General features: G+C 34.3%; 1 protein-coding gene across 1 annotated transcript; it reads left to right on the top strand.

Annotated features, from left to right (window-relative positions):
* The first annotated feature begins 2,046 nt into the window (after positions 1-2,046).
* Positions 2,047-5,364, top strand: LOC140882992 (peptide chain release factor 1, mitochondrial). Its single transcript, XM_073289273.1, has 10 exons — positions 2,047-2,380; positions 2,474-2,572; positions 2,652-2,835; positions 2,954-3,002; positions 3,081-3,159; positions 3,570-3,644; positions 3,731-3,808; positions 3,963-4,121; positions 4,683-4,778; positions 4,858-5,364. The coding sequence occupies exons 1-10, from the start codon at positions 2,144-2,146 to the stop codon at positions 5,053-5,055; spliced, it is 1,254 nt and encodes a 417-aa protein (XP_073145374.1). The 5' UTR covers positions 2,047-2,143; the 3' UTR covers positions 5,056-5,364.
* Positions 5,365-14,101: the final 8,737 nt, after the last annotated feature.

The raw sequence follows: 14,101 nt of genomic DNA, 5'->3' as shown, positions 1-14,101 counted from the left end.
CAATTCCAGAATACAATTTTGAACCTGCGATATCTATGTGGCGAGTAGAAGTTTGTGGCGGATCATTGAAATCCATTGTACTCAAACCTTGTGTTATCTCTGGCATGAACGTCTCATGATCACAATACACCTCATAAGATACTGGAGATGATTCAACATACATGTAAAAACAATGTAGTAACAATGAATCAAACATGAATTGTAGACTCTCATCATCTGTGATGTACACATGCTCTTCGATATGACGAGACATAACTTCGTAAGAATATTTTGTAGATAGTTTAATACTGAATTGTGATGGATCTATTTGTAGGAGGCGATGCACCTTATTCACCAACTGGGCAAATGTAATCGAACGTGAGATTTTCATGGGTCTAGTTGCTGGTATGCTATATACGACCCTATCATTTTTAATAATAACAGGACCACCAATGTAGAGTAATGCGCTCACAACGTCCATCTCTGTATTCAACAATAAATATATAATATCAACATTATGGAACTAAAAATATTAATGTTGTTGTTCGCAACGTAGAATAATTTTTTACTAGGTTAACAAATTGATTACAAATTTTTTAAATTATAATATAATTTATTTATAAAAGAGATTAACGAGCAAAAAAATAAATAAAAATTTGACACATTTTAGAAAAAACCTATAATTTTAACTAATTAAAATTAATAAAATTAATTTACTATCACTTTAGAAAAAATGAGTTTTCAAATTTAAAATGAAGTAAAAAAATATAAGATATGTAATTTATTGGTATGTTGAAATATAAAGTGATTAATTAATAATATATAATGTGTATTATTAAGTTTGGCAAAAAAATGATATTTTTTATAAATATGAGGAGAATTATTTATACTTTAAAATATATTAAATCACATGTTTTTAATTTTGGTGGTATCAATAGATAATTTTATCATTTATTTAGTATTATTTTATAGTACGTAGCAATCTCTCTAATATATTAGTTTTATCATTCTTAATGCACAAAATAAATAATATCAATTCTATTAAATAAACTAGTGTTAATTTCTTATGTCATAGCACAAAAAGTACACAATAAATTTACGAATTTTTTTATTATAACATTTTATTTTCTAAAAATCAGTATTAATTAATTTAATTTAATTGATAAAAAAATAAAATCAAAAACTTAGAAAATTGTAGTTTTTTGTATAAAATAACAACCCTTTCTTATTTAATTAAGAAAAACTAGTTTATCATAGCTTCGTACAGAAAGTATCATTATAATAATTACATGTTAACAACATAATAAAATAAAATCAACCATCGATTAAATTATAATCTTAAAATATTTTCAAAGAAATAAAACCAACTAAATAAAAATAATAATGAAAGTATTAAGTACAACAAAACAAAATTAAAAATAGATGATGCTTACCTAGAACAAATCTGAGAAGAAATACATCAAAATTCAAATGACGATTAAATCAAGCTGTGATAATATTTAACTAAAATTAGAACACAATAATACACAATAAAAAAAATATTATAAAAAAAATAACATTACAATGAATATTATGAAATAGACTTGCCTCAACAATAGCAACACTGAGAGAAGATGAGGAAGACTTTTCAAGAAGGAACAAGGAAAAAAATTAGAACAAGTCATAATGGAATGAGAGGATAGCAGAGGGGAAAATTGAGAAATTTATTATTTTACGTGAGTTGTTGGGAAAATCAACATGATAATTGGAGTGAGAACAAATGATAGTGGAATGACTGGAGCAACGATTCCTTTATTGGAAATGGAGAAGGTAATTATGAATCCGAAGCTGACGGGATTCACTTTTCTATTTTTTTAAAATCAATTTTTTGGTAATTGACATTTGACAGAGATTGTCAATCTCTTTTGAATCCGTGACTTTAAGTCCCGGATTATTATATTTTTACAAACCTTATAGTTTTGTTACATTTTTATAAATATTTTTTTTATTATATAATATTTTTTAAAAAAACCCGTTTTTTTGTTTACCCGTGATTTGAGTTGAGTAGGTCTCATCACTCATGTTTGATTTTTGGGTTTAGGGGTTACATAGTGAAACCTCGTACATCAATTGTGTTGCGATTATTCTCATTGAAGAAGATATCTAATTCCCTCGCCGACGAAAAATGAGGAGTGCAGGGTTTTTTAAGCGGCTGAATCAGTCTCTAACAAGTATTGGTGGATTTCAATTCCGTTTATTCAAGCAACCAACACCCTTTTCTTCTTACTCCACCTCTTCTCCGGCGGCGCAAACTGTTTCGGAACCACCGCATCAACTTTCTCAGAATTTAATTCAGATCATGGAACATAAATTATCCGCCATCGAAACCCGTCATGCTTATCTTCAGAGCATTGTCAATCAGGTAATTAACTTCCGAGCATTTTTTTTGTACCTACTTACATTCTGTTTGGGGAAAGATTTTTTTTTTTTTTTTTAAACTCGTCTGAAAAGATAGCCAGATGCATTGCCCGAAAAGTATACAAACGCCAATAAGGAGCTGAAGAAGCTCCGAGATTCAGTTGATTTGATAAATCAGTTGAGAACCGTGAGCAGGGTAATTATCTCACTCAGTCTCACTGCTATTGTTAATCGCTGCAAGCATATGGCTTGATGTTTCCTCTCTTTGTGAAAAGGTCATCGACGGGCTGAAGTTGATGATTGTTGAAAGTCGGGATGACAGAGACATGCAGGAAATGGCTTCTCAAGAATTGGGGCAAGTATCAAAAGAACAAAAGCGGCTCCAGTATTTGTTGCTCAAGTCCTTGCTACCTAAGGATGACGCAGATGAGCGTGACTGCATACTGGAAGTCAGAGCAGGTAGCAAATCCCATCACTAGCCCTGGGGCCTGCATATTTACTTCACAGGCTTTATGGTTATTTTTGTCCCTTTAAGGTAGAAATCTATTATTGACATTCTTGGCGTGATTTGTTTCAGGAACTGGAGGGGAAGAGGCCTCTTTGTTTGCCATGGACGTATTCAAGATGTAGGAGCTATTTCTATAACCTGTGTACATATTAAGTGTTTCTTTTTAGTATTCTGACTTTTTGTTGATCTCAATCAGGTATGAGAAGTACTCGCTGCAGAAAGGTTGGAGGTTCGAAGTTCTGGATTTGGCAGAGTCTGACCTTAAAGGGTACAAGGTCCACTGAGTTCCTGCCATTTAATATAGTCATTTCATTAAAATATTGTTTGAATTGATTTAAAATGAAGAATACCAAATTCATCATTTTAAATCCTTTGCACGTGTGTGGACATTATTGAGTTATAGTGATTCCAAATGCATTGGTTAAAATTTGGAGTTCTCCAATATGGAGCCCTTTGTCTAAATGCAGATATTTCAATCCAAGGCAATCTAAGGTTTTTCCTTTTGTACAATATTGAAACTAGGATATTGGAAGATCAATCTGCCAAAATAGCCATGTGCATCTATGATATAATATGCTAGCAAGATCAAATTTGCTTCATTTAGATTATGTGTGATCAATGTTGGAATCTTTGCATCATTGTCGTCGCATTACCATAACCTTTTATTGAATTTTAATCCCTTCAGGAAGCTAGTGCTGCAATCTCTGGTGCAGGAGTTTTTGGGAAGCTGAAATTTGAGAGTGGAATTCACAGAGTTCAGGTTTTGTTTGTTGCACGCCTGTCAATAGTTGGATATTCTTTTTCCTCCGCAGGTTCACTGATTTTGAAAATGCACTTCTTTTGTAGCGGGTTCCTGTAACTGAGAAATCTGGACGAATCCACACCAGTGCTGTGTCTGTTGTTATTCTTCCACAAGCTGATCAGGTTCGAATTTCTTTGATGCCGTTTCATTTGCTTGGTAGTTGCTAAAAGTGTGCTTTTTCATACCTGGTAGTTGCTAAAGCATGACCGAGAAGGAAAAAAACAAAAGAAAAATGTTTCTTGCTCAAACTCAACTAATTTTGCGAATTTTTTGCAGGTAGATGTACAATTAAGAAATGAGGATCTGAAAATCGACACTTACAGATCTGGAGGTTCTGGTGGTCAGCATGCAAATACCACTAATAGTGCTGTCAGGGTTACTCATTTACCATCAGGGTTGACAGTTGCTATACAGGATGAACGCTCCCAACATCAGGTATAAAATTCTGAAAAATTGTTGATATTTACTTTTTGCGTGGATTATCTGAACTTCATATTTACTTTCTGTTGAATATTAGGTTATGGGCTCGCTATGACAGTCGTATGCTATATGTTGTGATTATTTTACTCTCAGTGCAATGCATATCAATGTCATGGATGATTTTTTGTGCATGGTTTCCAGAATCAGCTGGATCATTACTTGGGGATAAACTGCATTTTTATTGCGCGTCTTTGATTTTTCAATGTTCTGATACGAACAGTCAATTATCATGTAAAGATGTGAAATTTGAATCAATCAACTGATCTGAAGAACTGTGATGACTTCCAATTCTGTCCGTATAAAATGAAGTAGCATGTTATTGAACACATTTCATGTAGAGAAACATTTTTTGGCCTAAATTTACTCTCTTAAGCCAAAATTGCCTGATTGTAGTACTCTTTCTTTCTAAATGATTATCAGTTGTATAATTTTTGAAGTTTCACTCCTTTTTCCACTTATTTATATAACGATGATTATCACGAAGTTTCATTATTTCTTTTTCTATTGTGTTGCCAGAACAAGTACAAAGCACTTAAATTGTTGTGTGCGAAGTTGTATGAGATGGAAAGGATTAGAGCTCATACAAGTCGGTCGAAACTTAGAGCTCAGCAGGTATGATCGACTTTGAGTGTGAAGTTGTTTTGGATCCACGCCTTGCACATAATTTTGATAGTTTCCACTAATCGAACAGATTGGTAGTGGGGATAGATCAGAGCGCATCCGTACATACAATTTTCCTCAAGGTCGTGTCTCCGATCACCGAGTTGGCATCACTAGCCATTCAATAGATGGTGTTTTGCAGGGAGAGAACTTGGACTTATTCATTGATGCCCTTCTTTTGCAGCAAGAAATGGATGCAATTGCATCTTTCTCGTCTAGTCAGCAGTGAAAAATAAGAAAAAATTTACGGAGGGATGAAATGATTCGAGTGAAATATGAAATATGACGAGTGTATTTTAGGAGCATATTTTAAGAAGCTAAGCTGAAATTACACTCGCAAATTCAAAAGTTCAGCGAGTAGATGAAATTCGCCGGGGCGGACGTGTATGGTAGAGCTCGGTCTATCATCCCAAATGAAGTTCAGTCTAGCCCATATCTTTGGGCTTTCCCATATGTAGGCCAAGTTGATGATCATATAACTAAATTTTGGGCAATATATTTATCTTTTATGGCCCCCTATATTTTGTATGTATTGAGAAATTTTCATAAACTAAAATTTTTAAATTATACATCATATTAATGCTAAAAATAAGTTAGTTTTTTCAAGTTATTTAAAAATTAGAAATAAAACGTTGGTTTAGCCATCAAACTTTGCTCAATTGTTTTCAAATAAAATTTAATATTAAAATGTAACGTAATATTCTCTACTAAACTTAAATGATATCAGTGTTCTAAAATTTAACTCTCATTGTATCAATAGGGGTTTTTTCAGCGTGTTTATATCTTCACTAGACTCACTCATGCATCTTGAGAAATTTTTCAAGGGGTTACTAATCTTAAAATTGCCCTAAGTCAAGCAAGTTTAATTTTAGAGTTTTTATGTGATGAGCTCCAGAAAAGAAGGTGCATTTTGTTGATATGAGTAGTACCTATCAAATCTTTTAATCTATCATCAATCGTGCAGTCTCATACCTACACAGTTTCAAAATCTCTCATTCTGGTACGGAATCAGTTCATTCATGTTCTCTTTCGCCTAGAAGTTTGTCAAGATTCGCTTCTTGTTCGTGCAACCTCTTGGTATTAGCGATCACTCTCACCCTCTTATCAGACATGGCGTCACATGCCCACCAGCTTCCACGTGGTTCGTCCTTGAACCATTTCGTATTGAGAGAGGTTGGCTCTTATACCTAGAGGTGGCAAAAATTCCCGAAATCCCGACCCTTCCCGAATCTCATCTCATTCCCGTCCCGAAAAAATCTCAACCCGAAATTATCCCGACCCGAACTTTTGGGATTTTTCCCATCCCGATTAATATCGGAAGCGGGATCGGGAATAAAACCTTATCCCGACGGGATTCCCGACCCGTCCCGAAATAATATAATAATATATTTTATTAATAACTTTATTAATATAATAAGCTAAATATTATTAGGTTTCAACTCATATAACACGTAATTGTGGACTTAATTTGCATAATTTTTATTATTGTGATGATCAAATTGTAAAATCACGAAATGCCATTTTATTTTTGTGTATTTTTTTAAAAAATTAAATTAATAATTTAATTAATTCATATTTATAATTATATAATTAGAACAAATATGTAGAACAAAACTCAAAAGATTAATTTGACAATCTATTTAACAAAATTTATTTTGTAATTGTATCTGAATATTTTATTAATAATTATCCGATACATTTTTTTTCTTAACAAAACTTTGAAACATTATCCGAAATATTTTAATATTATATGTTTTAAGTTGAATATTTATTTTTATTTATAAATATAAGTTTCTAAATAGTATATTTAATAAAATTATCATATTTTTTTAAATTTTTTGAACGAAATCTTGAACATGAAAAAAAATTCGGGATTTTTTCTCCCTACCCGACGGGATCCCGAACCGAATAGTCGGGTCCCGAAATATTTTGGGTACGGGATCGGGAGGAAAAAAAGTTTTCCGATCCTTTTCGGGACGGGAACTGGGTAGGAGGTTTGCGGGACGGGTCCCGACCCTATTCCACCTCTGCTTATACCAAGTAACACCCCATATTCGACGATTGTCCTTAATGTGCTAACATGAGTTTTTCGAACATGTTTATGTCCTCACTCAAATGTATCCTGAGAAACTTTTCGAGGGATCACACATCCTTAACAACAAAATATAAACAATACATACTATTCACATGGTTATGTTACAAACTTATGTGTGTACAATTTAGACATTGTTAAAAGAAAATCATAGTTTTTTGTACTCACTTCCATTTATTATATTTTCAAGGATTCAAATAAAGGTGAATATTTATCAATACATGCACAATCCATTAAAAAAATCAGTATATATATAACTATACATATACATGTACGTATATCATTAGGATTGAAAATATGTTTATAGAGGGATGGATAAACACTTTTAAAAATTTTCTCTAAAACACTGGAATTTCTTGTGACTGGTCTTGATAGGATTTATATAAGATCGAAATTTTTCAACACTAAAAAACGGTTGGAATACAAATATAATGCGAAAAATGATCCTGTTCTTTTTGTGATGATAAATACGCAGCAGTAAGTAAGATGACACAAAATATTATGAAAGTTCAAAAACAAAATCTTTTTACATCTCTCCTTCTTTTATTGAGGAAGAAATTCACTAGAAAACTTTGGTCTTATAAATTTTTTTGTAACAACCGACTTCAACTTTAGGACTTATACATTTCATAATCTGAAACTTCTAGTTAACTTCTCACAAACGATTGGGACACCAAGCCACACAACCAATAAAACTCAAATACAATAAATGAGTGAATCCAATGATTCAAACGGTCGCTTCAATCATGGGCGGACCCCATATAGGGTCCAAGGGGGCACAGGCCCCCCCTCAATTTTACATAAAAAATTTTTATTATATATTTTGTATTATTTATTTAGTAAAATATAATATATACATATCGATTTTAATTCATATTTGTGTTATATATTGAAAAATAAATTTATTAATTATGGACTTATCAAATAATATAATAAATTATTACGTATTGATGACACTATTTTAAATTTTATGCTTGTCATTTGATGATATAAATTATGCATTCGTGATTTTTTTTAATGAATTGCATCGTTGAACATTGTTAGATTTTTATTTTTTCCTGAATTGCATTTTTCTGATATCTCAATTTTTAAAATGTGTTTAGCTTGTATCTTTTTATTTTTAAAATTTTAACACATATATTGACAAAATGAATTAAATTTAATTTATATAAAATAAAGAAAACAAAGTGGTCACCTAAGCTATCACCCGACGAAGGCTCCACTCTTAACTGCGCCCCCCCTGAAAAATTTTTTTGGGTCCGCCCCTGCCTTCAATGGCTCAATAGAAATGGTTGATCAGTTGTATATGCTCTTGGATGATCTTTGATGATTTGATAGATAAACTTTTAAGTGAGGGCAGTAGAGTAGTTGTTTATAAAATATCAAATTTTCGGGATACCGTACCGAAATTTTTTTGATATATAGACATTTTTTCGGTATACGAAATTTTTTTTCGGTATCTATACATTATCAATATGGATTTTTTCTATATCAAAATTTTGAAATTTCAGTATCGGTATTGGTATGAATTTTTTTCATACTGATATTGTAATAGCTCGGTTCCATTTTACATGATTAATTTGCTAACCTTGTTTAGATATAATAAAACATGGTTAAGGGATTTTTATATATGATTAAACGAACCAAGAAAAACGAACCCAGAACATCCAAAGTAAGAAATGAGCTTATATGGGCTTGGACAAGTTCGGACGATCCGAACTGGGATCGAATGGTCTGATGAGATCGGAGCCAACGATGGAGTTTGGAAGCTATGGGGACGATCGGAGTGTCCAAACCAAGATCAGAGCCTCCGATCGTAGTGTCATGCACGTGGCAATAAGACTTGAACACGTAGTTGCATGCATGAGATCGGAGCCTCCGAAGTGGGGATCGGAGCGTCCGATCTCGATCGATCGGAACATGGCATGCATGCGCAGATCGGAGCGTCCGTTCGTGCTCTATAAATATGGGGTCCGAGCCTCTCATTTGATTGCCAATTTCGAAACCTCTCCTCTCCCGTAATGACTCTATTTTAAGGGCTTCGTGACTCTTTCTTTAAGAGTTGGAGTAGGTAGTAGTATTTTTATAGTTAATGGACAGTGTCCGTAGTAGTGGCCAAGCAGCGGAGCTTTCGCAAGGTGTCCAGGGATCGTAGCAAGGCTGTGCCCAAGCTCTTGGGCATTCGACATCAGCGGACTGACGACGGACGAAGGTATTGCTCTAGTTCCTTATAGTAGATAGAATGTATGTTATAGTTTAATTAAGGATTTTAGAGCATGATAGATGATGTTTGACTTGCTAGTTAATGCATGGTTGTTATGAATTGTAGTGCTGCATGGTAGGCTTGAGACCTAGATGGGAGCTTCTAAAATCTGCCTTAGAATGGTACGATAGTACTGTTCGAGATACCCTGAATAAGTATGCATGTATTATGTATTGCATTATTTATATGACATGATTTTATATGCATATATTATGACATATTATTATGCTGCATGCATGATCATCTTAAGCATGTATCATTGTGATATCCTGTATTAGGGTGTTTATCCTATCTAGTTAGTGGATGGTTGGACACATGGACTTGTGTCAGGTCACCATCAGTTGGGTATGTAGATCACATCCTGAAGCGACGGCACAACGTGCTACCTACCCAGGGCCCTAGTTTGTTTCTTGACCCTTGTGTCTTGGTACCCGTACACTTGCATTCATGCACATTTAATATGTGTATACTCATATTATCGTGCTGAGCATTTTCTGCTCACGTCCTCGTATTGTTTTCTGGACACCCCATTCAATGGGGCAGATGCAGGTAGTTCTCCTAGAGATTTGGAGATTGGGTGATGATCAAGGCAGGATTGCAGGGTCGGCCACTAAATTTTACCATGCTGGTATTTTAGTTATTTTAGTTTCCACAGTTTATCTTTGATTATGATTGATTATTGTTTAATTGCATGCTTAAGCTTTTGATTAGTAGGTGATTCTGGGATGGGTCACTACAGATATTTTTGATACGATATACTGAAAACCCACCCCTACTCAGAAACCTATTTAGAGAATACAAGCTTAAGTATGTAACCGGCTAAATCGGTGTGATATAAATCTACTGGCAAGCGTACCAGGTCAAGTAATAGTAAAGTGGACAGAGAGTCCAAGTATCGATCCCACAGGGACTGCATTCAATTCTCAAGAATTAATTATTTTACTTAATCTAGACAAAATAATAGAAGGATTTTGAATTAAATAAAATAATAATATAAAATAAAAACTGATTAAGAAATAAAAATAAAAATAACTGAAGATAAAAATAATTAAGACAAAGACAACCAAGACACACGTAGGTACCGAACAAATTTTGTAACATGTAGTCGATTCAGGACACAGATTTAATCTTAATTCACGGGAATTTTCCTAATTTGTTCAAAGGTCTATTTCTAGAACAATCAAACCTATTCAAATATTGATGAACTAATCTTTCGTAATTCTAATCAAATTTGAATGCATTAAATATTTGTGAAAATTCAGTTTACACCTAAACCGCACACTGAAACCGAATTCTATTTCTAGTCGGTTTTACAATATGTTAATTATCAGAGTGATCAAAATCAAAACCTCCTCTGTCGATTTGGAATTGATTAACATGCAAGCAAACAGTTGATCAGACTATTCACAAGATAAATATAAATCTGACAATCAATAAAATAAAATCAACTCTAAAAAATTCCAAAAACATCCAAGTTTTCTACATGAATTTGTTCGGCCCAATCACGCCGTCTTGGTTGAAAATAAACTACTCAATAATTAAAAACAATAATTCAAAAATAAAAATAAAAAGAAGAAAAGAAAGAAGAAATCTTATCTCCCAAGCCTTGTAGCCGCCTCCTCTTGCGTTGTCTGCGCTCTGGAGCTTCCCAAACCCCAAAAAATATGTTATATCTTGTATATATATGGTCCGGAACGCCTATCAGTTAATTTCCTCTCAAAACAAGGATTTTTCGGAACACATATGACCCCCAAACATGCGCGCGCGCGCGGCATAGGCCTCGCGCGCGCGCAGCACATAAAAACAGAGGCCTGTAAGTCGGACTCGCGCGCGCGCGAGCTTGATTCTCGCGCGCGCGCAGTACAAAAAATCTGCGCCGAGCGACAATTTTCAAAAATTCATATCTCGAGATCTAGCCGTCGGATTGAGCTGAAATTTGGACAGCAGCTTCAAAAAATCTTTAACTTTAATCTGAACGGTGGAGATTGGATTTAAATTCCTCTAAAATTAAATATTATTTTTCGATCAAGGCTGCTCCGTAATTCACTCTTCAAAATTCCATTTTCCTACAAAATTAACCCAAGGAGTGAAATACACACACATGCACTAAAACACATAAAAATACATAAAAATAATATGAATGCACACAAAATAGACATAAAAATAACATGAAATAATGCATACAAAATGCACTTATCAACACCCCCATACTTAAACCTTGCTCGCCCTCGAGCAAGACATGAAAAAACAAAATGCAAACAAAAACATAAGTAAGGATGATTCATGAGAGTGCACAGCCTCCGAGAAGTTTAATCACAAAACATAAAACACAGACATGCTCTCAACTTTTCATAATACACCTTCGGTTGAACGTGAACGTGTGTGTGTGAAATGTCATTCCAGTTTCATACAACTTAGACCGAATTCGTCTCAACTCTGCTTAGCGACCTATGACAAATCAGTGCAAGTTTCACTATTCAAGTGCTCATTCCTTCCAACGACCTCTAGACTAAACCCACTTTCCTTGAGATAATGAATTACACACCTCCGGATTTTGCACCCGGTATTGCATTAGCCCCAATAATTACCCGCTGACTTAGCTATAACTGGCTAGGATACGAAAAATCATTCTATTTTTTCTTTCTAATCCCCTCGTCTATAGCCCGGATGGAGCATCAATCCCATTGAATCCGCATACTTACCCTTAAATTTATTATTTTTTTTTTTTAGGATTTTAATCCTTTCAAGGCCCGGATGGAATTGTATATAAATTTTTTCTAGGTGCGCCCAAGATCATAAGTGTAAACTAGAGCCTCATCAAAATTCATAGAACACAATCAAGATCCACAAACCATCTATTGCCGTGCAATTGTCAAACAGATAGAAACTTCATCAAATCTTTCGCTACAATTCACTGGTCTAACATTAGTGTTTAAAAATATTCACGGTTCAACCTACAGTTTCTCATGTCCAGTCAAGAGCATTCATTTTTCAAAAATCCATTTTTTTCAAATAAACTTCATCATCATTGGCTATCATGACTCATCCTACCCATGCAGGACAACACAAACAACAACAAAAACACACTATATGCAAACAGACATGAAACGAACTTTATGCAACACAAACACAAAACATAATGAAATAAACTAGTCTACCCCCCCATACTTATCCAAAGCATTGCCCTCAATGCTTCAGACAATGAACAGAATTCAAAACGAACAAAAACACAATGAAAACAGAAATAACACTCCCCTGGTTTTCGTTTCATTCTCTTCCTTCTTGACGGCATCAGCTGGGACAGTAGCATCAGTCTAGATATATCGGCAGACATGACCAACTGGCATGGGAAAGAAAACAAAATCAAATAAAAACAAAATATAAAAAAAAACAAAATAAAAACAAAAGCAAAAACACTGGGTTGCCTCCCAGTCAGCGCTAAAATTATAGTCTATAGCCCGACTATGCAGAAGCCACCATCAAAGAGCGGCTGCCGCTCATAGTAAGAATCATACGATTCTACGTATGAGTTTTGAATTTCTTCGCCCTCAAGCTTGGCGTGATATTTGCAGTTTAAGCTTGTCGGTCCAACAGTACTCGGCATGAAATTTTTCCTTTGGAAAGAGACTCTGATTCTAGGCTGAAGCTCAAAGAGGATGTAATACTGTGGAGGTGGCGTCAATGGCAAAAAAGTATCTTCTAACGGTGTACATAAAACGACCACTGACGAGGTAAAATCTCTCTCCTTGTATGGTTCTTCCTCCTCCACTATCATGTTTGGCTCATCCTCACAAGAAGATTCCTCAAAAATGATTTCTTCATGCTCTGGCTCAGTTACTTCACTCAATTGGCAGATATCCAAAATTGGTTCTCTAATAAGCGCAATCTGTTCATCCAAAAGAATTATGCGGCTTTCTAAAAATTGATTTGACTCTGTCTGCTGTCGCACAAGATTTTTCAACTGAGCCACATAATCTTCGGAACGCCCTATGCAGTCTTCTTGATGCTCCGGTGGCTGGTTCGCAAAATTTTTAGAGTTGATATCTGGAGGATATTGGTGACTCCAACCCTACAGTGAAGGATCACAATGCCAATGGTAGTCAAAATCTGCCATATCATTTAACAAGTGCATCGCACTGTCTTCATCATTTCTAAACAATTGACTGCCAGTGGCCAACGCTCCATAATCCACCCAACTTCTTGTAATCTCATCCAAACCACCATAAAAAATTGAGTGAGGGTGTAGCTCGAAAATTTATGGCATCGAAATCTGTTCGCCAAATCATTGAATCTCCCCCAAACAGCATAGAATGACTCCAAGTATTGCTGGCCAAATCTTGTGAACACCTGATGATGATCCATCTCCAAGTACCTCACAAGCAAAAGAAAAGAAAAAAAATCAAAATTAAAATAAAATAAAAAAAAAACGAAAAGATAGAAATAAAAAAAAAAATGTCTAGCCTCAAGCAAATAATCTATCCTAATATCAACTAAACAGTCCCCGGCAACGGCGCCAAAAACTTAACCGGCTAAATCGGTGTGATATAAATCTACTGGCAAGCGTACCAGGTCAAGTAATAGTAAAGTGGACAGAGAGTCCAAGTATCGATCCCACAGGGACTGCAGTCAATTCTCAAGAATTAATTATTTTACTTAATCTAGACAAAATAATAGAAGGATTTTGAATTAAATAAAATAAGAATATAAAATAAAAACTGATTAAGAAATAAAAATAAAAATAACTGAAGATAAAAATAATTAAGACAAAGACAACCAAGATACACGTAGGTACCGAACAAATTTTGTAACATGTAGTCGATTCAGGACTCAGATTTAATCTTAATTCACGGGAATTCTCCTAATTTGTTCAAAGGTCTATTTCTAGAACAATCAAACCTATTCAAATATTGATGAACTAAT

This window comes from Henckelia pumila, chromosome 2, assembly GCF_033568475.1.
Source record: "Henckelia pumila isolate YLH828 chromosome 2, ASM3356847v2, whole genome shotgun sequence".
In the NCBI taxonomy this organism is placed as follows: Eukaryota; Viridiplantae; Streptophyta; class Magnoliopsida; order Lamiales; family Gesneriaceae; genus Henckelia; species Henckelia pumila.
The sequence above is the reverse complement of the archived record's forward strand: the minus strand, read 5'-3'. Positions and strand labels throughout refer to the sequence as shown.

What these genes read in the sequence shown, in the direction of transcription:
- LOC140882992 (XM_073289273.1), top strand. Translation starts at nt 2,144, where the DNA reads ATGAGGAGTGCAGGGTTTTTTAAGCGGCTGAATCAGTCTCTAACAAGT. An exon ending in AGTTGAGAACCGTGAGCAGG is followed by an intron (nt 2,573 to 2,651) that starts GTAATTATCTCA and finishes CTTTGTGAAAAG; the next exon opens with GTCATCGACGGGCTGAAGTT. An exon ending in CGAAACTTAGAGCTCAGCAG is followed by an intron (nt 4,779 to 4,857) that starts GTATGATCGACT and finishes CTAATCGAACAG; the next exon opens with ATTGGTAGTGGGGATAGATC.